The 26,123-nt window shown below is 36.3% G+C and overlaps 1 protein-coding gene across 5 annotated transcripts in view; it reads left to right on the forward strand.

Moving 5' to 3' along the window:
* LOC131050520 (peptide chain release factor PrfB1, chloroplastic) overlaps nucleotides 1-26,123 on the forward strand; it is a 103,456-nt gene that overhangs the window by 36,260 nt on the left and 41,073 nt on the right. For all 5 annotated transcript variants that reach the window (XR_009106965.2, XM_057984720.2, XM_057984718.2 and 2 more), the window contains exons 2-3: nucleotides 1,393-1,610; nucleotides 8,699-8,899. Coding sequence is in view for 4 of the 5 variants with exons in the window: in XM_057984720.2 (XP_057840703.2) it covers nucleotides 1,393-1,610; nucleotides 8,699-8,899 (419 nt within the window). In the remaining variant the exon portion in view is untranslated. The remainder of the gene's footprint in view (nucleotides 1-1,392; nucleotides 1,611-8,698; nucleotides 8,900-26,123) is intronic.

The raw sequence follows: 26,123 nt of genomic DNA on the forward strand, positions 1-26,123 counted from the left end.
CTAGAAAAAATATACTTGATATAAATAAATAAATAAAAATTAAAGTTAATATTAATAACAAACTTTACACACCTATAGGATAGGGAAAACAAGGAAAAATAGAAATTAAAATCATTTCACGACAATAGTTAAGTGTGAACCTTTCAGTTTGAAACATCTTCTCAAACTTTTACCAAATCTTTGGGGATGTCAACAATAGGAAAATGCAATGAAAATGTTGATTATTTATAGATGCGAAAAAACCCATGAAAACCTATGAATAGATGCCATGCTTCCAATGTGATGTATTCAAAAAAAAGAATTTTTTTTATCTTTCAGTTCTTTCAAGATTAAATACGACACAATTTTTCAGGATGCCAAATCTAAGTGTCTAGCATGGGTCCATATTTACCTAATTCTGGGAATGGGTAGGCACAGTATTTAAGCCATATCCATGCCATATTATATCCATTATTGTCTAGGAATGTTGGTACACATACTAGGGGAGCAGGGGTGGAGTATCCTGCAACTTTGCAGTTTCACAAAAATGCAACATCTTGACTTCGGAATTTGAATGAAAATTTTGCAGTATAAATCTGCTCTCCACTTTTGTTAACAAATTATTTGTTCAAAACACTTATTTATAAGCCTTCAAATGGTAGCTTTCAAGGATAAAATAATAATGAAATATTCTAAAAAAGGTACTGCTATAATGCTATCCTGTCCTTATCTACAGAAAAAAATGGAAATAAAACTACTTTTTAAGAAAATTAATTCTAAAACAATCAATAAAATAAAGGCCTAGTAGTAGGCTCATATGTATCTCTTGGAAATAGACACTGTTTGATGATGACAACTGCCAATGCAGCCATACTGAAAAAAATAGAAACTTTTTTCACTTAAGGGATTTTCAAAAATCTAAAATGATTCTGATTTGCAAACTTGATTGAATACTCCAAACCTGGCAAAATTTTCCTAGAAGCCAATGAAAAATTGATGAAAATCATAAATTGGATTTTTGGACCATAAATTTATTTTTCAATGGCATTTTTTTGGGCATCTCAACCATGGGCATGCGTTAAATTGTTATTCATAAGAAGTGGGTAGTTTAACATCAATATTTGCTAAATACATGGAGTTTCACGACTAAATAGTAAATATGACCCGTTTACCTAAATAGCATGAAATAATCAGCAAATTTCATGCAATACTAAATAAGAATAAGATTTTTTTAAAACCTCTAATTTCCGATTCTGTGAGGAAACTTTTTAACACACCTTTGATGTTAGAGCTTCAGAAAATTGAAAATTTATGCTCTAGATTAAGATAATGAAATACATCATATTTGTTATTTAAGGTGTGCATGACTTTTGATCCTGTCGTAACTTGTCTTCTGGACTGGGAATTGTTCAGGTTTTTATACCTTAAAGAAGAATATGGAAGAGGTTGGAAGGCATGCCGAAACAATGACATCTATTTGGTTGGAACAAGAAAAAGCAATTATGACTGATCTGAAGCATCGGGCTGCTGAAAGTAATATCTGGGAGGATCTCAATATGGCTCATGAAACATTTGTTGCCTTGACCGATACTGCAGAAAATGTGAAACTACTTAGTGACATACAGTCTAAGGTCTGAAGCATGGTACTCTCTGGTTATTTTTTATGTATGTTCGGGACAATAAACCAAAATCCCAGAAAAAAAACATAATGCTTAATCCGGTGGAAATTTTCAAATTTGTGTAGATCTCTGTAAAATTTTCATTAGAATTCAGATAAAACTTACTTGAAATCTACTTCTATAAAGTGAAAGATTTCTCTGTAATGAAAATTGTCTGATTGTCTATGAAAGGGGACCTTGGATGATTCTAGTCTTCTAGAAAATACAGACTATAATAAATTTTCTTTTGTTAAGATTTATGTGGATGTCGGATGCTATATACATTAGATGAATTAATGGGGGTCCATTGGGTCCCCTCCCAAGGAAAGCCAAACTCTTTATACAACACTATGTTTCACACAACAACATTAGTAACCTTCACTCTTAACTACAGAATACTCTAAAAATTACACTGCACTTTAACTGTTTAAAATGAGACCTCAAAGTCATGTCCAGAGGTACATTCGTTTTGCCACTGTATTTCCTTTGATGCACTGCCTGCCATTCACTACTTTTGGTAGAGGTGACACCTCTTTCTTCACTTCTTTTCACTGTTGCCCCATTTCCTATGTCTACTCTTCTTTAGAAGGGTAAACCTCCTTCTCCAGAGCATCTTGCAACCTAACACATTCCTCTAATTTAGCATAAGAAAGCTCCAGCATTCTAAAAATCTCATCTCTTGTATTGGTAGGAAAAATAACCACCTGTTTGCTGAACTTCTACACCTAGATAGTAATGCAGGAGGCCTAAGTCGGTCATGTCAAAAGCCTTACTTAAATGACATTTGTTTTTTCAATCAAATGTGCCTCATTACTTGTAATGATGATATCATCCGCATAAATGACCAGTAGGATGATTTCACTGCTAATGCTTTTGACGTACTTATTTGGATCTGAAGGACTTCTCTGGAATCTCTGTAGAACCAAATACCTATCAATCTTAATGTACCATGCCCTGAGTTCCTGCTTCAGGCCATAATGATTTTATCAGTCTGCATACCTAATGATCCTTTCCTGCAACCTGAAAACCTTGAGGCTGAGTCATGTACACTTCTTCCTCCAAGTCACCATCAAGGAAGGCACTTTTAACATCCTTTTGATGGACTTTCTAGACAGATTGTGCTGCAATGGCTAGAATTAACCGGATGGTGCTTATCTTTGTTGTAGGAGCAAAGGTCTCATTCTAGTCAATACATTTTTTTGGTGAGAACCCTTCAACGACCAATGATGCTTTGTACTTGTCAAGTGTACCATCAGTGTAGTATCCCTTGGCTAATCTGACCCTGTTTCGCTTATTTGAACTTCAAGGAATATTGTCAAACACTTGGCATACAATGTTTGAAGCCGCTGTGGTGAATTCTTTATTTGTCTTCTCTTGGTTTGTAGGCTGCAATTGAAGTTATGGAAAGCTTCTAACAATGCAAAGTTGTTATAGAAATGATATGCTAACTGTTTTAGACCTTTACACACACATGCAATGACTGAAATTAACTAGTAGAGCTAGTTGACATTAAGACAAACACTTGTCATGCATCCCAAAGTATACCTACAGCCATTAGGCATCTAAGCAAACAGTTGGCATGAAAGCTAAGTGGCTGATCAATGTTGAATGTCACCATGAATGTGGAATATGCAACTTATATCTCCATTAAACATATGCAACCTCCAAGTATTTCATGATATAATCATAATAGCAAATGATGCAATGAAGTAATGATTTTCTAATACAATGACCATAGGTAGAAAACCTGGAATTTCAATGGCTGCCTTGATATATTGGTTTGATTCTCCTCATATGCAAAGCCCTTGTCAAATATATATAGCTGTTCACCTTTCTAAATTCCCTTCTATAGAATTCGAACTACTGTAGCGCACTGTTCATGCGCACTGTAGCAGCAAATAAACCCTCTGTATGATGTTCTCAGTCTGCCATATATGTATGCCCTCAGCTATGCCAATAAATGAGAAAATAAATCTCCAATCAGCACAATGTCAACTTCTGGATGAAGCCAACCCTAGGAGCAACTTCAGATGAATATCTCACACCCTTAGATTGCTGATGCAATGAAGTCTTCACGTTCTCCAATGCCGATACTCTGGACAAGCTGCAGAAACCCCAGCTTCTTCTCCAAAGCCAAGAGACAAGTCTTCTCATAAAAAATAACAATGATCAATCCCCCTTCTCTTCTTTTCAAAAGCCTTATATATATTTCCCATGAAGGTTCGATTATCTCCAATAAGGCATTAAATCAATTAATGATATTAAATGACATTTAATGATATAATATTTTCACTTTGTCATTTAATATTTCACCTTGGTAAAAGAGCCACAATTAATTAATTAAATGGTCCCCTTTAATGATACTTGGACCCTTACTTAAGTTATAATATAAAATTATATTATAATTTAATAATATAAGCTCAAAACATTAATGTTTATTTAAACTAAATAAACATTAATATCTCCATTAATACTCAACATTTTTGAACGTCGTCTGAACTGGGAGCTGACATGATGAAGCTGCATATGACCATACCCCTTTACTAAAAATAGAAGGGGTCCATCTCTAACATCTCAAATTTACTATAAATAGTAAGTATAGCAAATGAAGTCCAAATGATACCAAACGAAAGCCAGATCGAAACACACTGAACTCTGGAGACGATACAAGCCTCGGGAGACCCTCTATCCATACTCCTTAGCCTACGAGGGTCAGAATGATAGGCTAATCACCCAAAAATCATGTCTGCTAAAATGGGGACATTACAATCAGCTTTGTACTTGACTTTGTACATCCATTTGTAGCCAATGGGTTTCTTCCTTTGTGGAAGATCTGAAAGAACCCAAGTTTTATATTTAATAAGATTTTAATGTTCGACTTCTATGGCCTTTTCCCATTCAAGTTTACCTTTGGCCTTTGCAAAATTATGGGGCTCATAAACATCTTGAATGTTAGCCATAAGAGAAAAGTTAATTGTGTTCTGCTTGCTCTTGCCTCTGGATGATCTACACTTGATCATTTCATCATTTTGAACATCACCAACTTGTTTTTCCCACCACAAGTTGGTCATGATGACACTTGATCATTTTATTATCTAGGTTCTCTTGAATGTTTTCAATAAGAGAAAAGTTAACTGTGTTCTGCTTGCTCTTGACTCTGGATGATCTACACTTGATCATTTCATCATCTTGAACATCACCAACTTGTTTTTCCCACCACAAGTTGGTCATGATGACACTTGATCATTTTATTATCTAGGTTCTCTTGAAGAAAATCTTCTGGAACTAGTGCCTATCTTAGAGACTCCACATTCTAAGAATTGAGTTCCTCCCTTTAGGTTTAGCTAATGAAAGCCGAACACCTGTATTTTTAGCATTCAAAGGTTGATCTTCAATACTCTTGATGTTAGAAGAGAGCTGAAAAGGTTGAACTTCTTCATCAATCACAATATCCTTGCTGAATGTCAAATGGTCAATGTTGACATCAATTAGTTTGTAGGCTTTATGATTGTCACAATACCTTGTGAGAATTAACTTTTGAATCTTCGAGCCCAACTTGGTTCTCTTTGCATTTGGAATCTAGATGTATATGTAGTAGAATTGAAAACCTTAAGATTAGTCACCTTAGGTTTCCTCCTAGACCTTGGTTCTCCTTCATTGCCTTTGTTGGAGACTTGTTAAAAAGATAAACCATAGTGGAAACTACCTCAGCCCAATTTGGGAACACTCCGGTTCTCCAACATACATCGAGCCATCTCTGTAATAGTATGGTTCCCTCTCAACTATGCCATTTTGTTGCAAAGTATAGAGTGTTGTGAATTCACGTTTGATAGTGTCTTTAGCACAAAAGTCCGTGAATTCATTTGAATAGAATTCACCTCCATTATAAGACCTAAGATTTTTGATGTCACATCCTCAATCTTTCCATGCTAATGACTTGAACTTTTGAAATTCCTTAAACACAATTGATTTTGATTTCAAGAAAAACTACCCACATTTTCCTACTGAAATTATCAACAAACAATAGAAAATACCTGGTACTAATGATCGATGCCATATTCATGGGCTCACAAACATCTGCATGAACTAGCTGTAGGACTATTGAGGCTCTTCAAGCATGTCCATCTGAAAATGGAGTTATGTGTTGCTTCCCTATGTGGCAAGCTTCGTAAGCACCTTGTATCTACTTCTATATGTCAGATAAACCTTCTACAATATTCTCTTGAGCCAATTGAGAGAGATAAGATAGGTTGAGATACCAATAACATTGATGCCAAAGAGCATTGATATTTGATGCACTCCTAGTTGCCAATGCATGCTCGTAAATTTCTCCAGTATCAACCAATTGATACAACCCACGATCTTCTATGCCAACTGTAATGGTTTCCTTGGACTCCTTGTCAATAATATAACATTTGTGTGTGCTAAAAATGACATCCAACTTGGGACAATGGTGCATAATCTTAATGAGAGAAAATTGAGCTTCATGCCCAATGCATAGTACACATTGAGGAAAATAGGATTTTTCCCTCCAGAGATCACCTAAACATTGTCTTTGCCAATAATAGTATACTCATCACCATTGAAGATCATTGAATGTGAGCAAGCTGTGTACTTTGTGAAGCAATCCTTCCTATGAGTAAAATTTTGAGATACTCTAGAATGGATGCACCACATGGTAGACTTTGCTTGATCTGTTGGTCGTTTGGCCATGAAAGCATAGAAGGCTGACTCCTGCTCAAAATGTTCTGTAACATGAGCCTTTTGTGGAGACCCTCCCCAGTTGGTTTTCTAACCAACAAACCTCTTCCTGCAGTGTTTCTTCATAGGACCAAGTTTACCACAATAGTGATGTGATATTTTTTAGATTCTTCGAAGTATCATTAGAATTCCCTTGAGATTTCTTTTGAGTTACTTGTCTTTCCTTTGTCCTTCGTTGCAAGGGCCTGGTCCACACTTGGTGTATTACTATTGCCACCAAATTGCTTCTTCTCTGTCTTGCTGCAAGTGAGTGTTGCACAAATCGTCAACCTTTAGGTAAACACTGGTAGATGTGATGTTGAGTTTTTCAATAAAATATTCATATGATCATGGTAAGCTTTTCAGGGTATTAACCACCACATCTTCTTCCATTGTGCGACCTATGGCTTGCAATTGATTGTGAATGTCTTTGATTTCATCAAATGATCTTGCAAAGACATCTTGTCCATCATGATCGAGAACAACACATTCTTCAGATGAAGGTTCTGCCTTTATTTGCTGTCTCATGCAGATCTGTAGGTGCTTTCAAATTTCCGCAAATGTTTTGCTTGATGGAACCTCTGAAAGCATTTTATCTATTATTGATCACTTGATTAGCATGACAACATGATTATGCTCATCAAATTTGTCCTGGTCTTTTCTTGCAATTGTTGGCCATGTCAGTACTTAGGATGATCTTATTGACGCACCTGCAGTCAAATATCATGTGCATTCTCTGTTTCCAAGTGTTAAAATTCTGGTCAGTGAAGTGTTGGTTGCCTTTCAGCATGTTGTAGGGTAATGACGCCATCTTTCATGCAATCCAAAATTATGGAACATAAAAGAAACCATAGTTGCTGTGAAAGAATATCTCAGAAAATTTTAGGATTTTTTTTTTTCAAAATCCTAGGCAGCATACAACACCTATGATTTTCTACTCACCAAAAGCTTGCAAATAAAATTTTGAAATTTGATTAAAACCCTAGCTTCCAAGAAAAAATCTGCAATTTTATTAAAAAACATCGCCAAAAAGTAGTGCAAACCCATTGCCAAACCTTAGTTGTCACTGAACAATGTAGAAAAACCCATGATTTTCAAAAAAATTGTCACAAACACTGGTAAAAAGCTGCTGTGTGCCAAGAACAACCCTAAAAGAGTCAATGCTAAAAAAAATGGCAGACAATGTATTTTAGATGTGAGTTGATCACGTCTTGATAGGAAAAAAGTAAAAACCTAGATGAATGGTAAAAAAATATGCCGCGATTTTTCAATAAAATGCTACAAAATGTTCAGACAAACATGGTGCACAATCTTTGTCAAAAACTAGTCATGATTTGCCTCAATAAAATCATGATTTTTGAACAGAAAAAAAGACCATGAGTTTTGTTTAAAAAATCTGCTAAAAACCCTTGCACAAATTCATACAATATCCTTTTGATAAATTTTGCGTTACATGCATGCAATTTGATATTGCCAGTCTTCAAAATTCACACATTCATCGATCCCGAGGTGTTACTGGGCTCTGATACCTCACAAAAAGTAAAAACACAAAATGATTGCCAAGTAATTTAATGTTTATTGAGTGAAAATCTATTTAAATGTGAGTTACAAAGTTCTATCCGATGAGGATAAGATGGATAACAAAAAAAGCAAAGGAGGAGAACTTAACTAAAAGAATAAAAGAATATTCCTAAAGTCTATCCTAAATACTCAATTGACCATTATAAACTAAATATGACAATATTATTATAATAGTTTTGTCATGAGAAAATGATTGAAAAACATGAAAAGTTCATTGCTACCTCAGCCCAAAGCTGGCTACTGCTGTTCATGCATCACCAGATCTATCTTCGTTGAATTCCATATGAATATTTCAAGTTTGGGCAATTGCTCCTGCAAAGACGAATGAAAGGAATTCATGTTGAGCATATCTCATGTCTTGCAGATGACAATTATTGGTGACAGTGCTTGATATCCCTGCTAATCTACTAAGATATGCAAAATTAGAAGGCTAATATGCCCTTAGTAACATGCATAACTTAAATATGCAAATTTGAAATACTTTGGTTATGAATGAGTTTTAGTTGAGTTTGTAAACTTCTGAAATGCAGCCATAGTTAACTAGCTGAAATCTACTGTTTTTTTGGTTGAAGATGACTGTAGAATGGGCGGGAATGTAGATCTAGAGTTTTCTTTGAGACTGTTATACAGCATGTAATACACTTGGAATTATTAAACTTTAATTTGTGTGACCATATTCTTTAGAAATCATAAGAAAATTATGATGTTTAGCCTTTGTAGTGACCTGGTTTTTTCTGCAGGCTAAGGATGCTAAACTGTTAATACAACTAGCAGAGACAGAAACACTAAATTCATGGTTCCTTGATGAGGCCTTTAATATTGTTGGAGACTTAAATATGTCTTTGGTTCGTTATGAGCTATCTAAGCACCTTTCAGGACCGTATGATAAGGAAGGTGCTTGTCTTACTATTACTGCTGGAGATGCAGGCAATGATGCTCAGGTATGCTGTTGACAGGATGACTTCCTCAATACACAATACTGTTGTGGATACAAACATGTAAAGTTATTTTGAATCTAAAGCATAGTAGTTATTATTTGAGAATTGAGAATTATAGCTAACAGATTTTTTTTTGAAAAATTTGTTTGAGGTAAAATTTTAAAGATCTTTAGCTGATAGCTTGGAAGTTGAGGTGTATGGCACTGTAAATAAAAGTTTGTGTTAATGGCCTATTTTTCCATTGCTTGGAGACCCTCCCGCAACAAAAAAGTTAATGGTAGTAACATAAATTTTGGAAAGGAAGCAATCACAGGGAAAATATGTAAGGATAAATTTTTGATATTTCCATAGGTCAACACTCTGAATGGTATATCTATATTCAACTATGTTTTAGCCACATTTACTTCGAGATGCTCTTGTAGTCTTCCAAACTTTGAAATGATAATTGCAATTTTTTTTCCAATATTCTTAGTTTGAGGAGGCACATGTGCTGGTAGTCACAAGATTCATTCCATGAAATTGAACTACTATATCTAGGACTGTAGATGTTTAGAGATATGAAATCTTCCATAGGGAGGGAGTGTCACAGGCTAATGTACAAAATTTCCTTTGTTTTCAAAATTTAGCTCTTTATTTTGATGTCTATGATTTGTAAACTAGAGACAACTATGCCATACACTAGTCATTGACACACAGATTTTTAAAATAAAGGATGAACTGCAAATTCTAAACAAAACTAATGTTAAAGAAAGGAAATTGAGAGGAACAATCACCAAAAATTAGAAGACTCATGTTTTAGTCTTTCCACTTTCTACTATTGTCAAAGTAGAATACAATCTCAGCCTTCTCTGGCACAGAATAAGCCTGAAATCAATTTGTTTCAGTCCCTGAGATCCCTACAACATCTCTCCTATACACTCTGCTGTGTCCTTTTGCCTATGACACTGTTTTTTAAACCTATAAATTCTAATTAGAATTCAAACAATTCAACTTAAATCCTTCCCTATTGCCTTTATGGGCATTTATGCTTGTAATATAGACTAGAACAGTTGTGTTAGGAATCTAAGAAGCATCCAGAGAAATTTGGAGCATTCTTACACATTGTCTGCTGTTTTTGTTGCTTGATGAAACTGCTGCATCTGTACAAAATTGGCTGGCAAATATGAAATCGCCACTTGCTTAAAACTGGTGGTTTTCCACAGAAGTGTGAAACACTCCATTTCTCTCCAAATTTTCAACTTTGAATATCCGAAACTGGCTTCATGTGTGTTTTGAGTTGGGTTCCACTATTGCAGTGAAGTCAACTGATCATTTTAATGATTACAGTGTTCACCTGTCCAATATGGATGGGTTTTGGTCTCCAAGAACAATAAAAATTCAAAACAAGAGGTATGCTCTTCTCAATGGATGACCTGGTGGCTATCGTGCTTTGTGCCATTCTAACCAAGATCTAGAAAACCTTTGTTTGCAACTGTCTGAATGTATTAGAAAATCAAACGTACTTAAGTTGTTGAAAGAAATGCACAAATTTTTTCTTCCAAATAGGAGGAATGATCTGGGTGTTCCTTGCCATTGTAAGCATTAAACATGAAGTACTATCCACCTTTTCACAGGTGGTACTTGTTGCTGCCTTTAGCAGTATTTAATTTTCAAGTCATACATGTACAGGCTACCAAACACAACTCCACATACTTCCATAGGTACAACATCAAACACCACTTCATCAACAAAATTTAGGGTTAACAACAAACTTCAATCTACATTGCCTATTAATGGGCCAGTCAACACCGTTTTGATCCAACCCAAAGCATAAGGCTTGGGGTATTGATAGATTTTGATACCAAGTTTTTCAACCAAAGCTTGATAAATTAGGTTAGCTTGTAAACAAGAATTCTAAAATGCATCAACTTTAACACCATTCATTTGACATTTAATGCTAATTATCTTTGGATTGTATTTTTCTCTGTGTCAAGATATTAAAATTAACCCTTTTTGTATTGTATGACAATTATGAATTAAATTTTAAACTATGTGGCTTGTGTTTGCATAAGTAGTACGTAACGTGCTTATTTTTTGGGTTAAAATTGAATAATATATTTAACATGATATAATATTTTGTTATACACACTTTTAAAAGAAATAGCATTTGAATAAATACTTAAATCAATATTTAGAATATAAATTGTAATATTAGAAATAGCAACAAAAGTTTATATTCATTATCATCAATTTTGAAAATTTGTATCCAAATTAAACTTCAAGTAATACTTATTTGGGACGATTTTAGAAATGGCTACTCTCATTCTAGGAAGATCTTAGTGCTTTAGGCCCTCTTAGCTATGGTACACTCTAGGAGGAATATGTGTAATCAAATACAACATGCCACACACTAGTGCCTTGTTGTGACGTTTTCACACGTCGCCCCATTGCAAATGGTTACCTGTTGTGACGTATTCACACATCGCCCCATTGCAAATGGGGACCCCTACTTTTTTTTGCTTTCTGGGGTTTGCTTTCTAGGTGTTTAGGGTTTGTCTGTTAGCCTTTGCATTTTGAGTGTCGCCAGGGGATCAATAGGATGGTAGGCATTGCTTGAGCCAGGGGAGTCAGCAGGTGCTCCAGGTTAGGGTTTCTTTGAGAGTCTTCCTTAGGGTTTGGTTTTGCTCTTGTTGCTAATTGTGTCTTGCTTTGTGAGTGGGTATCATTCTTGAAGGTCTGGGCTAGGTCAAGTTGGTGAGTGATGAAGTGTGGAATGTCATCCTGATCTTCAAATGCCCTAAAATTTGGCTAAGTCTGGAATGCCTGATCCTGAAATTTGGCTAAGTTTGGAATGTCCTGATCTTGAAATTTGACTAAGTCTGGAAAACCGAAGAATCCTCCAAAAACTAGATTTTGCAATATAACTCCTGGAGGTCCGAAACCACTCTCAAACATCCTGGAAGTATATATGGAATATAACTTAAAGTATAAGACTTATACTTAAATGTTATATTCCATAAAATGATCTTGACGGAGAGTCCAAAATGTCAAATTTCGCTCCTGACCCTTCCAAAGGGTCCAAAGCGAATTTCGCTCCTGACCCTTCCAAAGGGTCCAGAGCGAAAATCCTCCTAGACCTCATTTCTTTCCTTATTTGGCCAGGTTTTGATGTCCAAGGCATGTTGAAAGGGAGAATGGGCATATTGAAACCCTTAAGGATGTTTGAAGAAGTTAAGGAATGAGTGTTTTGGCCAAGGAAGGAAATTTCGCTCCTGACCCTTCCAAAGGGTCTAGAGCGAAATTCCTTACAAGCATATATTTTTAACCTTGCTTGAGCTTAAAACTTTGTTCCTAAGGCGAAAAGAGATGAAATCTCACCTTGCAAAGAAGATTGGGATTGAAAAAATGATGATTTTGGGCTAGAAAAGGAAAATCGCTCCTAACCCTTCTAAAGGGTCCAGAGCGAAAAACACTAAAACCATCCTTTTCTCCAAATTTTGTGCTAAGTCAGGCCTGGACTAGGGTGAGAAAAACTATTTGGAATACCTTGGAAGGATGTTTGACCTTCAAAAATATGAATTTTGAGCTAAAGTTGGAATTTCGCTCCTGACCCTTCCAAAGGGTCCAGGGCGAAATTCGGCGAAATTCTTATAGGGTCTGTTCCTGGAGAAAATCTTGGGCAAGTTTCATGTTAATATCTTTTCGTTGATGATTTAAGTTGAAAATACTATGTTGAAATGAATTTATCATGTGTCCTTAATCATCTCTTGGTTTGTTTTGGCAGATGAAAGAAGACCAGGCTAGAACAAGGACGACCTTCTCCAGCCTAGCATCATCGAGGACGACCTCTTCCAGTCCAGCATTTGAAGGAAAGGTACACCATCCATCCTGCACATCAAAGACAAACGAGGTTAAAGCAAGGGTCCGTTGAAGAAGCCAATAGTTTTAGAAGAGTTAATTAAAGCTAGCTTCTCAGCAACATCAAATTGAATATCTACCAAGTTAGAAGTGTCAGACAAGGTGGCATCCTAGTCATCACTCCTCCAGTCGGATTGGTCCACCTCAGTGTGTCCAGATTCAAAGTACCTAACTCATCAAAGATGGCACAAACTTCGATGTACCTACCCCGGTTATCCATTGGTCGAATATTCTAGAGAGGACATGTGTCCAAATAATGCAATTTTTTTCATTGGCTAGAATTGAGTTTGTTGTAACAAACCCTAATTAGGGTTTTCATTGTAAAATCTCGGCCACTGATCTCAAATTGATCTGAGCCATTGAATTGTATTGAGGGCGCTATATAAGCCCTGGCTCCTCATTTGTGAAGGATAATAGTTAGTCAATAGTCAGTAGTTAGAAGGTGAATAGTTAGAAATAGTGAATAGTCAGTTGATAGAATAGCAATTAGAGTAGAATAGAAAGAGATGGCAAAGATTGTTGCCAAGATGTTGTTGTAAAAGACTTGTAAACTTCATTGAAGAAATGGTGAAATCTATGGGTCAATTCAACAATTTGCATAGTCTCTATACTTCTTAGATTTGATTTCATGTTATTAGATGAGTGGAAGAAATGTGTTTGATTGATGGTGAAATTTGTATATCCATACTACTAGCAGTTTGTTGATTGCAGACTTGCCTTGTGTAGTCATCTGGAATCATTTAGCTTGAGCTTAACTTCAATTGTCGCTTCTTCATTGACATGCATCAGCCTGATGGTGTCTATGCCTGTAGCGATGATCTGAACATCATAAAGCTTTCCTCTGAAGATCGCACTAATCTTGTGGAGATGGTCCTGGGATGTCAAAACAAGACTTAGTTAGAATTTCACCAAAGGTTATTCATTGTTCCTACATTCTTAGTGTCAGAATTAGATCCTTTCCTCGCCCTCATCCTTTTTCTTTTTTTTTCAAAAATCTAGGCTAGTGAAATCCTGTGATTCCAACAAATCAGACATTTAGGTTGTCAAGTGTAAGTCCCCTTGTGATTCCAGCAAAATCACATCATACCACAAAGAGCTCATCCACACGTAGAGATCCTACATAACAAAACCTTGGAGTTACTCTGACTGATCCTTCGGCGAGATCTTCAGCAGTCAGGAACTTTGCTAAAGAGAGGATAAGGTACCTTTTAGGTATTTTATTCTGTGTTTGGTCGTGTACAAAAAACACGTCAACATTACCCCACTTTCTCTGTCTAGCTAAGTTACCAGTTCTCCTGAAAATGCACCAGGTCCGGGTCTTGGTTCGTGCCCAGTCTTGGTTCAGCCCCCGGCCACCTGGGAAGGACCCGGGTGGAACCCAGGTCGAACCCAGGAGGACCCGCGTGAACCCAGGCCCGTGGGTTCCCAAAAACGGGGCCCACGGGTCAAAAAAACAATAGAAAACAATAAAAAAAGACTTTTTAAAATAGTTTTTTAATAATAAAACCCTACTTCGCCCCTTTATGATGCATTTCATGCATCAAAACATTCATTCAACTCATTCTATTTGCATTTTTAATGTTTTTTTTCTACAACCAGGTTTCTTAGTTTTTGCATTTTTCTTCAAAGGCGGAGACTATGAAGATGTGAGACATGCATAAAAGGCGTAGGAATCACTGGAGAAGGAAGATTTAGCCATCAAAGGTGAGTGAATCTGAATTTTTTACAAGTTTTCAAGAATTTTTCAAGTTTTTTAATTTTTTTTCAAAGTTTTTAAATTTTTTTTAAAGTAAGTCTTGTATATTTTTTTACACTTTGTATGCATAGTGTAGGGTAATAATGCCGAAATTTTATCAATTTTTTTCAATAATGTTGTGTTTTCTCTTTTTATTTTAGGTGCATTATTCATATAATCATACATAATGGCTGAGAGTGGAAGTGCAAGTGCAAGCTCTAGTTCAATTGCCCATGCCCGAACTGAAAATAACCCCTTTAAAATTGATCAAGATTCACCACTTTGCCATTATACAACAATGATCAAGCAAGTGTCTGGTGGTGGGGGTTTTGTTTGGAAGTGTAACCATTGTGGCACTTAGTATACCGGCTCGTACTCTCGAGTGAAAGGCCACCTTTGTTTCATCCTCGAGTGTGGAATAAAATTTTGTAAGGGATTAGATGGCAAGGGGCTGTCAAAAGCTCTACTTTTGGAATATATTAGAGAACAAGAGGAAGCTGATAGGAGAAAGTGGCAAAGCAAAGACTGATCATCCTCTTGTCCAGTCAAGCTTGAAGACTACGAGGCCTTCTAGTAGTATTGGCTCCACAAGACTAGCCGGTTCACATCCTTTCATGCCAAAACCACCAGTTGCTCCACTAGGGAATCAAAATGTTGTGGCTTCACGGAAAAGAGGCCCATTGGATACTGCCTTCAAAAATGAAATGAGAGAGATTGCAGATCAGAGCATTGGGTGTTGCCTTTATGGCAATGGGCTTCCTTTCAACCTTGTTAGATCACCTTACTTTCGGGATATGGTACATACCCTTTGCAACACACCTTCTGATTATGTTTGTTCAGGGTATGAAAAGGTGAGAACCACCTTATTGGCAAAGGAGAAAGCATCCGTAGAGTCAAAGTTGAAAGTCATCAAAGATACATGGCCGGAAACAAGTTTGACCATTGTTTCTGATGGATGGAAAGATTGTAAAAATAGGCCATTGATCAATGTTATAACAGTGTGCCCTAAAGGGGTAATGTTTTTGAAAGCGGTGGATTGTGAGGGGCAAGTGAAAGATGCAAGTTTCATTGCCAATATCCTCATAGAATGCATTGACATGGTGGGGCCTGAAAATGTTGTCCAAGTCATAACAAACAATGCTAAAAATTGTAGGGCAGCAGGGACAGTAGAAGAGGCTACATACGGTCACATCTTTTGGACACCATGTGTAGTCCACTCACTCAATTTAATTATGCAAAAGATTGGCACACAAATTGATTGGGTGAAAAAACTGTACGAGGAGGGCAAGGAGATTCAAATGTTTGTGACTAATCATCATATGTCACAAGCCATTTTTAGGACCTTCTCCAAGTTGGAGTTGTTGAAGGTAATTACTAATTTAAATTTTATTTTTTAATTTTTAGTTTTTTAATTTTTTATAATTGATATATGCTGTGTATTTTTTTATGTCATGTTAGGTAGCTGAAACACGATTTGCATCTCACACGCTCATCTTAAGACGACTTGTGAAGGTGCGAGAGGCCTTGAGTTCTATGGTCATCAACGGATTGTGGAGTGTATGGAAGCAGGCCTAGACAGAAAGAGATCTAAAAGTAAGAGCATTGATCCTTGATGAGAAATGGTGGGATAATGTGGAATATGTTTTGAATTTCATTGAGCCCATCATGAGCATGATTAGGTATGCTGATACTGATCGCCCATGTTTGGGTGAGATTTATGATGGCATGGATTGCACGGTGGAGAAAATAAGAGAAGTAATAAAAAGAAAAGTAAATGACCCAATGGAAACATTTTTCAAAGTTGTACAGGATATTATTGTTGACCGTTGGAGCAAGATGACCAATCCCTTACATCTCTTAGCATTTGCTTTGACACCAAAATTTTATAGTGCAGAGATGCTTGCAACACCCAAGGAGGGTACCACCATATAGAGATGCAGAGGTTGCTTCTGGCTTTAGAGCTGCCTTAAAAAAATATATCAAAATGACGAGACAAGAAATGTTGTCATGAAGGAGTTTGGCCAATTTGTATCCACAAAAAATCATGATGTTGTAGCTCTCAATGCTAGATATGGGATGGATACTGATGAGTAGTGGTATGTATATGGTCAAGGCTCCGTTTACTTGCAGCCTCTTGCAATTAAACTTTTCTCCCAAGTATGTATCTTTTTATTTTTTATTTTAATAGTTTTCCAATTCCATTTGATGCTATCATATTTTTATTTATAATTTATAAATTTCTAATTATGTTTTAACTTTTAACAGGTTTCAAGTTCTTCTTCAGCTGAGTGGAATTGGAGTACATACTCCTTCATCCACTCAGTCAAACGTAATCAATCGTTTGGGTGCAAAGAGAGTTGAGGATTTGGTTTACGTACATTCCAACCTTCATTTGTTGTCACATAAGGACCTTGAATATAATGTGGGTGCAACAAGGAATCGGGATCTAGCCCCTGAGTGTGCTGATTTAGATGCTACAGTTGTACAACTTGCCCAAATCTCTATAGACGAGGCAGCTATGGAACTTGAGAGAGACATGGCTAGTGGGAGTGGCATTCCATTCGATAGTGGTTCAATTGATGTTGGATTTGAACCACTTGATGACCTTGGGCTTGGGTTGGATGGTTCGGATGAAGATGAATATGGAATTTAAATCCCATAGATGGCTTGTAATTTGAATTTTTATTGTGTCATGACATTCACATTTTGAAACTTGAAACTTGAATATTATCTTTTTTGCCAATTATGAATATGATATTAGACTTTAGTTATTAGTTTATTGATTACATTTGCGATATATGAATATTTATTGGCATTGGCAATTATGGATTTATGATTTATGTATGGAAAGTCACATTGTATATTTTATTTTTGTATGGATTGTATATATTGAACATATATATAATACATGTGTGTATATATATAATTAAAAAATCTATCTATCTATCTATCTATCTATATGTATATATGTACGGACGAACACGTACCCAAGATTTTTTTTTTTTGCCGAATCTACGAATCCGAACCCAAGCCCGAATCCGAACCCGAACTGGTAACTTAGCTTTCTAGCTTAGTTGATTTTGCTTAGTTTTAGCTTCACTAAGTTTAGGAGTCCTTTTCTTTTGCTTATGAGAAGGGGTTTAGTCTTGTTAAGTCCAAGAAAGGTGGGTTGATCCGTCCTTGAGGTGGCTTAGAGTGCAAGAGTTTGACCTTACGGCGTGAGAAAGCCAAGAATTCAAAATTCAAGCCCGAGATTCATGAATATCATCAAGACTGAGAGTTGAAGATGGAAATTCACAACCTTGAGGTCAGGTCGTCAATTGTTGCAAAATCTTGTCAAAATAGCTAAATGTTATCAATTTTGCCAATGTTGAAAAATGTTGTTATAGTTGTCAAAAATGCAAAAAATGTTGCAAAATTGTTGTTAGGAGCAAGTTTAGGATTTTTGAAATGCTAAGGGTGGAAAACATGAAATTCAATACTCAGATAAGGAAAATTCCTTGTCAATTTTCCAACCTTGATAGGAGGGAAAATGAGGAAAAAATTTGTAAAATTCTTGGATGAAAAGATATAAAAGTCAAGAAGTGTAATCTTAGTGTGAGGTGAAATTTCAATCAAAATTCAAAGATTAATTTTTATTGTGGATTTGCACAATTAAAAGTTGATTTTCTTTCCTTAACAAAATCCACCCAAAATCACTTGGAGACTCTCCACCAAACGTTTTGTCCTTGCCCAAGCATTTCTAGCACTCATCACTTAGTGATTATCACTTTGGGAATTCCTTGCACTTGCAACTCTAGTGCTCAACATTCCTGCATTCACTTAAAAAATTCTCTTAGATATTAAAAAAGCTTAGATTTTCCTAACTTGGCTTTTAATGAATAACTTTAAAGGAAAAAATAGAAAGTGCACACCAAATTTATTGTGCAAATGGTCTTGCACATGTTGATTGAGTATAAAGAGGTTTCTCATCAAGTTATACATATCTTCCATCATAACTTGTAAAAATGATTAGTATAGCCTAACCTGCTTTGATACCATGTTAGAAATTAGGTTCTTATGATACTAATTATTATAGACAAATATTAAAATAAATGAAATTAGAATCATACATGCATAAATATACACATTACATAAGATATACATTGGGAAAATCCTTTCGGGTAAAAAATCCCATAAAGCATCATTTTATTAAAACACTTTCAAATGTAGTCTATTATAAAATACACTAGAACTTGGGAACACTCCTCCAATACTTCCACATGGCGAATAATACCTCTTGTGCGTAGTGATACAACTCACTACGAATCTCCAAATTTCCACGCCTCTTGTGGTAGAAGGATTATGGTAAACTTGGTCGTATCCAAAAGTTCTACAGAACTAGGGAGGGTTTCAGTAGTAGGCTCATGTTGTAGAGTGTTCTGAGGAGAAGGGGGCAGCCTTCTATGCATTCATGGCCAAATGACCTGCAGATCATGCCACATCTTCTGTAGGGTAGTTAGTAGGATGACCATTAAGGGAGGGTATTAAAATAATAGAGTAATATTGATATAATGGTCATCTTAGTCATTTAGTTAGTATTTAGAAACTTCCTTTTATGTCTTTTGTCTTTAGTTAGTTTTAGGAAGTTTCCTTTCTGCCTTTCGTCTTTCTATTCTTGATTGTTTTCGTTATGGAAAGATCCTCTTGTAATTTCTTTATAAGGAGTTTTCATCTCGTTTTTAATTAATTCAGTTATCATTTCATATAAAATGTGAAATATCCCATGTAGCACTAGAGGAGAAAATGAAAATAGTGGAACCTTCATAATGTGTGGACCAAGTGAGCATCCCATTTTATTGATAGTCAATATTGCAAAGACTCGTCATGGTTCACATGGAAATGCTTGGGAGGTGGGTACATGTTCTTGTGTAACACAAGAGAAATGAGATGATTGTGGAGGGCCATGCCAAGAATAGACATTTTCTCCATCTGCAATTATGTAATGTAAAGGGGACCAACAGCTGTATGTTGTTGAGACATGGACCAGCTAGGACTCGAACCTAGGACCTTCCATACGCTGCTGGAGTTACCACCCATCGTCGGTCCGGGTGTGGCTTATTTCCAGCACCAACACCCCCCCTTAAGCCACACCTCTCGTGTGCTTGGGGCTCCTAGCCTGGACCTGGCTCTAATACCATGTTGAGACATGGACCAGCTAGGACTCGAACCTAGGACCTTCCATACGCTGCTGGAGTGCTCTACCACTGAGCTACTGGCCCCTTTTGGACCAGTCCATCGTCGGTCCGGGTGTGGCTTATTTCCAGCACCAACATATGTTAGAACAAATTCATTGGGAATCCCTAGAAAGAAATATGAACGGCTAACCCAAATCTTAACTAGTGGACTAAAAAAATAGTCAGCTCCACAAACTAACAAAACATTTTGAACTCATTATATGTGAATTACATGTATAGGCACAATATTTAACATCACTTGTCAACAAATATATGTTCACCAACAAACTCCAATCTACAGTGCCTATTAATGGACAAGTTGATATCATTTTTGATCCAAATCAAAGCATAAGGCTTAGGCCATTGATAAGTTTCAATACCAAGTTTTTTAACCAAATTTTGGGACAAAAAGGTTAGCTTGTGAACAAGAATTGAAGAATGCTTCAACTTGTTATACCCATACAGTTTTTTTTTGTAAAATCTCTAGTAAAGACTGCCAGCCTTTTGCCCAAGAATAAGTCATGTTTCAAACTTTTTCTTGTTTCATGTGTGTGTTGTTCTTGTTGCTTCTTGTTTGTATGTCAACAATCAAGCTTTTAAAGAAGTTTGTGAAAGCCAAAACTGAAGTTCAAAGCAATGGAGGGGGTACTTTTTAGCTCCAAGTTTGCATATTAATGAGTAGCAAAAACAAATTTTTGAAAAGCAAATTCATAAGGATGTGAATAGACATGTGCCTTTGCATAGGAAAATTTGAGTATTCAAGTTCGCTTGGAACTTGAAGCATGCACTCCAAGACTAAAAAATAAATTTACAAATTTCTAATAGTATATTACTATATAGGCATGTGCTTGAGAGAAGATGTGTACCTATGAACATATTATAGCTAATTTAGGTGTGTGTAGGATTGGAAACCCATTCTAATGAAAAGAAGCACCATTTTTCAATTGAAAATGCCTGGTTTGGTGTGTTATGTGCTTGGAGATTGACACATCTTATATAAAGGGGGCCAATTTGCACTCTAAAATTAGTTAAATCACTTCAAACTTAGTGCAAAAGCGCATTTGGCAATTGAATGATGCACTTCACAAGATTAAAGGCACCTCTAGAATAATGGGAGTTAACTTAGAAGTTAGTTTAGTTTTGACGACATTAGAATCAATGGTTTGGCAAACTTGGAGTTTGAAATGTGGTCATAAGTACAACAAAGGTGGGAAAATTTCTAAAAAAATTTAGACAGTTGACAGTTACATGCCTCTAATAGGTTGTAAAATGTAAACTTCTAAAATCTTTTAATGTAGGGATGCGTGCTTGAGAGACAAAATGTGCCTGCACAAGTGATTAGTTCTTAAATGCATGAGGAAATGTAGGCATGCATCTTAGAAGGTAGTGTTTCTTTTTCTATTTTTGACAATATCCAACTTAATGTAGAGGTGTGCCTTGGGTTATATAAGCAAATTGGTGATTATCTATAAATTGGTGATTATCTATATGTATAGATGTGTGTGGGAAAATATAGATGTGGCTATCTTAAGGAAACTAGTGTGAGTCATGATCACATTCCACTGTATACGTGCACGGTTGTGTCAAAAGACACCTCACAAAAGGAAAATTAAGTTTCCATGTATAGGTGCATCCTTGAGATTGAGGGCACACCTCATAAAGAGTAAAAAGGATTGGTTTGCAAAAATCCATTGTTAGTTGCATGCATGGAGGTAATAGCAGGCTAGTGTAGAAAGAGTAATTTTTCTCAAAAATTTTCGTCAATTGTTAGGTGTGTGTTTGATTTAGAGGGTGCACCTCATAAAGGAAAATTCAAAGATCCAAACCAATGTACAGGTGCATGTTAGGGACATAGTGTGCATCTCATTGGAAGGTTTTTTCAAATTTCAAAAATTATGTTATCAAATGTGAACCTATTGATGGAGTGCACACCTCTAAAAAAGAAATGAAAAGTGCAAGTTGAAAGTTTGTTTTATTGTGAATACATTGCATGTAAAGAAAAAATATGCACTTAACAAAGGGATTCAAAATGTCATAGTAGATTTTCAAGATATTTTTAAAGGGTTGGCCATGATCAAAGGAAAAGTTGCACAATTATTAGTCATCTAGAACCGCCTATCCAAAAGTCTAATTTTAGCCCATGCTAAAGATAGCTTTGCTAATTTTAGCCCATGCTAAAGATAGCTTTGCTATTTTTAGCCATCACCTTTTTCAAAGAAAAGAGCATGTTTTGGGATTTACTATTTTTAGTTGGAGCTATTTATAGTCCATGCTATTTTCAGTGGTCTTTATATTTAGTGCTAGGAGTCCATGTTGTTTTTAGTGTTTTAGCTATTTAGGGAGTCAACTATTTTTACATCATCTATGTTTACATCCGTCAATTCTTCTTGCAAGGTGCATATCAAATGATCCCTTTACTCTTTTTCCAATCTTCCCCATTGCAACAAATTATAACACTTTTGAATTCAGATGACTCCAGGTCTTCGAGAACACACAAAGGATTCAATAACCAGCTCTGATACCATTTGATGCAATCAAGGTTGATGGGTCTGAAATGGACAGTCCAACTTTGCAGCCTTAACTTTTCGAAACACACCCATGGTATAAAATAGAAGCAACATACCAAGAAGAATCCACTTGTAGAGACACAAGACACAAGAATTATCTTGGGAAAACCCTCAAAGAGAAAAACGTAGCCTTAAAGATTTATCCTCATTATATTAGATCTCAAAACTTATTACATCTACCACTAGGGCTTTTAACATGCTAGGCCGCAGCCCAAAATTACAACAGTCTCGCGCAACATTACCTTTGGAAACATAGATAGCTCCTCCGGAACTTGTCGCTACCCTCAACTTTGGTAAACACCTCTCTGCCCTCGTGCTCCAGATCTCCTCTATCTTCTTCGATGTCTTGCGACAGTTACAAGTCTTACTTATATACCATCCACAACCCCTAGGTTGATTTGCATTCGCCAATGGTTGGCCCTAAACACTAGACCTTATGTAATGTGTAGTTGGCCACCCCTCGGTCTGAACCTAAAATAACATCATGTGGTTTTTCAAGACAAGCTCTATTAGTCCCAATTCACCTCCACATGCTTCCCCTTATTGGCACACGTTTCCCTTTGGCGCATCATTCTGGAACAATCCCCAGTCGGCCATCTCGCCATGTAGCTACTTTGCCATTCAAACATCCCGGTCCCAGAAGCTTCACTTCGGAAACCCTAGAATCAGATACAATAGGTATAGATGTACTCCCCTTCCAAACTGTAGATCCCAACTCTCAAACATGGTTGATCGTAGTACTCTGCAACACCCCTCTCTGTAACTCGACACTCTGTGACAACTGGTCATTAAAATCTTCCGGATGCCCTTGCATCATAAAATGTCTTGTTATGTGTGTTGATGGTTAAATTGCTTTGGCAAATTTGCAAGATTTGTATTATAGGTTAGCTTGAAGGTGTAAATTGTGGATTTGTACTAAGTCTTGCATTTAATTTATTACAATTTTTATGTTTATGTGTTTTAGCCTATTCAATCCATGCATACTTTCTCTACCCAGTCTTTGTTTTTATTGAATGATGTAAATGTGTAGTTGTAGGATTTGTTTCTAGTCAAAAAGCGTAAAATCCTTTGCCTAGTGCTGAGAGAGCATGTTAACTTTTTATCCTAAGCAAAATAAAAAAGATACATTTACATTTTATTTAGCATGAATGTGAACCACACCAAAACCACGACAAAAGTCATTGTAAAGATCGTAAATTGTAAGTATATATTGCTCAGTGGTAGGTGAATTTTTATTTTATAGGGAGCTTTCCTTTCTAATTTGAAGAGTAGTTCTATTGTACATTTGTTATGCTTTGTATTGCACTAAAAGGTGCACATTTATTTAGTTTTAGGTTAGTTTTTTTTACTGGGAACCTCCCCTTTTGATATGAAGAATAGTTCTACTATGCATTTCTTCCGTTTTGTGTTTGTTGCACTAAAAGGACACCTTTAGTTTGAATTTTGATGCTGAACAGATTTGAATGCTCTATTGTTTCTTGTGTCAAAGCATTAAAAGCAACCATTTTTGGTGTTATCAAAATAAACCTTTGAAATACAATCAATTTCTTTGCCCTTATCAATGGTATTTGGAGTGGTTTTCTTATGCTTTTTGCCTTTCAAATAGGACATTCCTCTACATGTAAATTCTGGCAAGTTGCATCGGTATGACCTGTTAATTTTAATACTTTCAGATTAATATAAACTCAGAAAACCAGAATTTAGTTTCTAACTAAATTGATTAGATGAAAGATTTAGAGTTTTCTAGATTTAGGCATAACATAGAAATGAACAAAAATAAGAACAAGACACGATTACCCTAGGAAAACCTCCTAGGAGGAAAAACTCAGCCAAAAAAGATCCTCAGATCTGATTATGGATTATATTCATATGAAGATTACAACACTTATCTCAAGTACTTGAAGATGATTGCACATAGGGTTGATAAAGTCTTCAACAAGTTTGCACTTTCATAAGCATCAAGCCTGCCCCATTTAACACAACAACCAGCAATCAGGTCCACACCCTAGGTCTGCACTTTATTGTATCTTAAGTCTGCACCTTTGCCTGAGATTGGACTGCAACCTTAGCTCCTTGAATCTGGAACAGTTCGCCCTCCTTATGATGGTATTTGCACTTGGTATTAGCGCCTTTTATGACAGATATAAATCGCCAATATTACTTCTTCAAACTTCGCATTTTAGGCAGATGTATAATTCGCATGGAATGATTTTGTAAGTGAATGATAATGTGAAGTCATTTATTTATATGAGGAGCAAGGTCTTTAGTTATGTCGGCTTGCTTTATAATTTACTTTTATTTATTACTTTTTCTTTTAGTGAAATGCCTTGATGGAATAGGGTCGGCCCTATTTTGGGGGAGCACGTTGAGTGTGGCGTGAGAAAACAAGGAGTGCCGTGAGAGATAGGGCCCAACCCTACACGTTGAAGAAGGGCCCAACCCTTTGGGCGGATTCCAATGTTGCCCAAGGCAGTTGGAATCCGCCATTCCCTAATTACAATCAACACTCCCTCTTGAAAAACATAACCATGATCTTCCATCTTGCACACAAGCAAAGAATGGATTACATTATCAGAATATTGTAGTCTTCCATCTTGCACACAAGCATATAATGGAACTACATAATATAATCTTCCAGCTCGCACACAAGCATAGACTGGATCCACCTTACATTGCCCGCAAAGGGTGGAGAGGATCTTTTCTACTATCTTACATTGCCCACAGAGGATGGTTAACAATTACTCTTCTCCGTGAGAAGATTACAATACCACCTTACATTGCCCGTAGAGGGTGGTTTGATACAACACAATGTATCACTGAGGTTGAGACTCCCTCTCAATCAGGGTTTCATTTTCCAAAACACCGAGTCTGTCCTTGAAGTACACAAACTTCACTTTGGACAGAGGCTTGGTAAGAATATCTTCAACCTGCTCATCAGTGCTGACATACTTCAGTTGAATGGTGCCTCTTTGCACCATATCTCGAATGAAGTGATAATGAGTTTCCACATGTTTTGACTTGTCATGAAACACTGGATTGATAGACATTTTGATACAACTCTGATTATCACAATGAATAATGGTAGGACCCCAAGGCTGACCAAACAACCCAGCAAGAAGGTTACGAAGCCACACTGCTTCTCTAGAAGCTACGCTTGCTGCAATATACTCAGCTTCAGCAGTACTTAGTGCCACTGAGGATTGTTTTCTGTAAGCCCAAGAGTTCACTGCGGATCCTAAGATGAAACAAATGCCGGAAGTGCTTTTCCTGTCTTTGATGCTTCCAGCCCAATCTGCATCTGAATAACCTTCCAAGGTTATTGAAGTGTTAAGTGGATACTTCAGCCCATAACCAACTGTGCCTCACAAGTATCTTAGGATGTGCTTGGTTGCAACAAGAAGAACATGTTTGGGTATGCACATGAACTGGCTGAGAGCATTCACTGCAAAGCATATGTCTGGTCTAGTGTTAACTAGATACATCAGTGATCCAATCAACTGCTTGTACTCCGATAGATCTGCAAAATCAGAGTTAGATGCAAAAACACTTAACTTCTTTAAGTTAGATTCCATAGGAGTAGACATAGGTTTACAATCCATCATTCTAAATCTTTTCAAAATATCAATAGTATACTTTCCTTGACTTAGAAAAATTTCGTTAGATCTTTGCCATACTTCTAGACCTAGAAAATAATGCATTAGACTTAAGTCTTTCATTTCAAATTTTGAAGCTAGTTTTTTCTTACATCTAATGATAAGTTCATCTTAACCAGTAATAAATAAATCATCCACATATAGAACTAGAATTAGCAT

Source organism: Cryptomeria japonica, chromosome 11 (assembly GCF_030272615.1).
Source record: "Cryptomeria japonica chromosome 11, Sugi_1.0, whole genome shotgun sequence".
Lineage (NCBI taxonomy): Eukaryota > Viridiplantae > Streptophyta > Pinopsida > Cupressales > Cupressaceae > Cryptomeria > Cryptomeria japonica.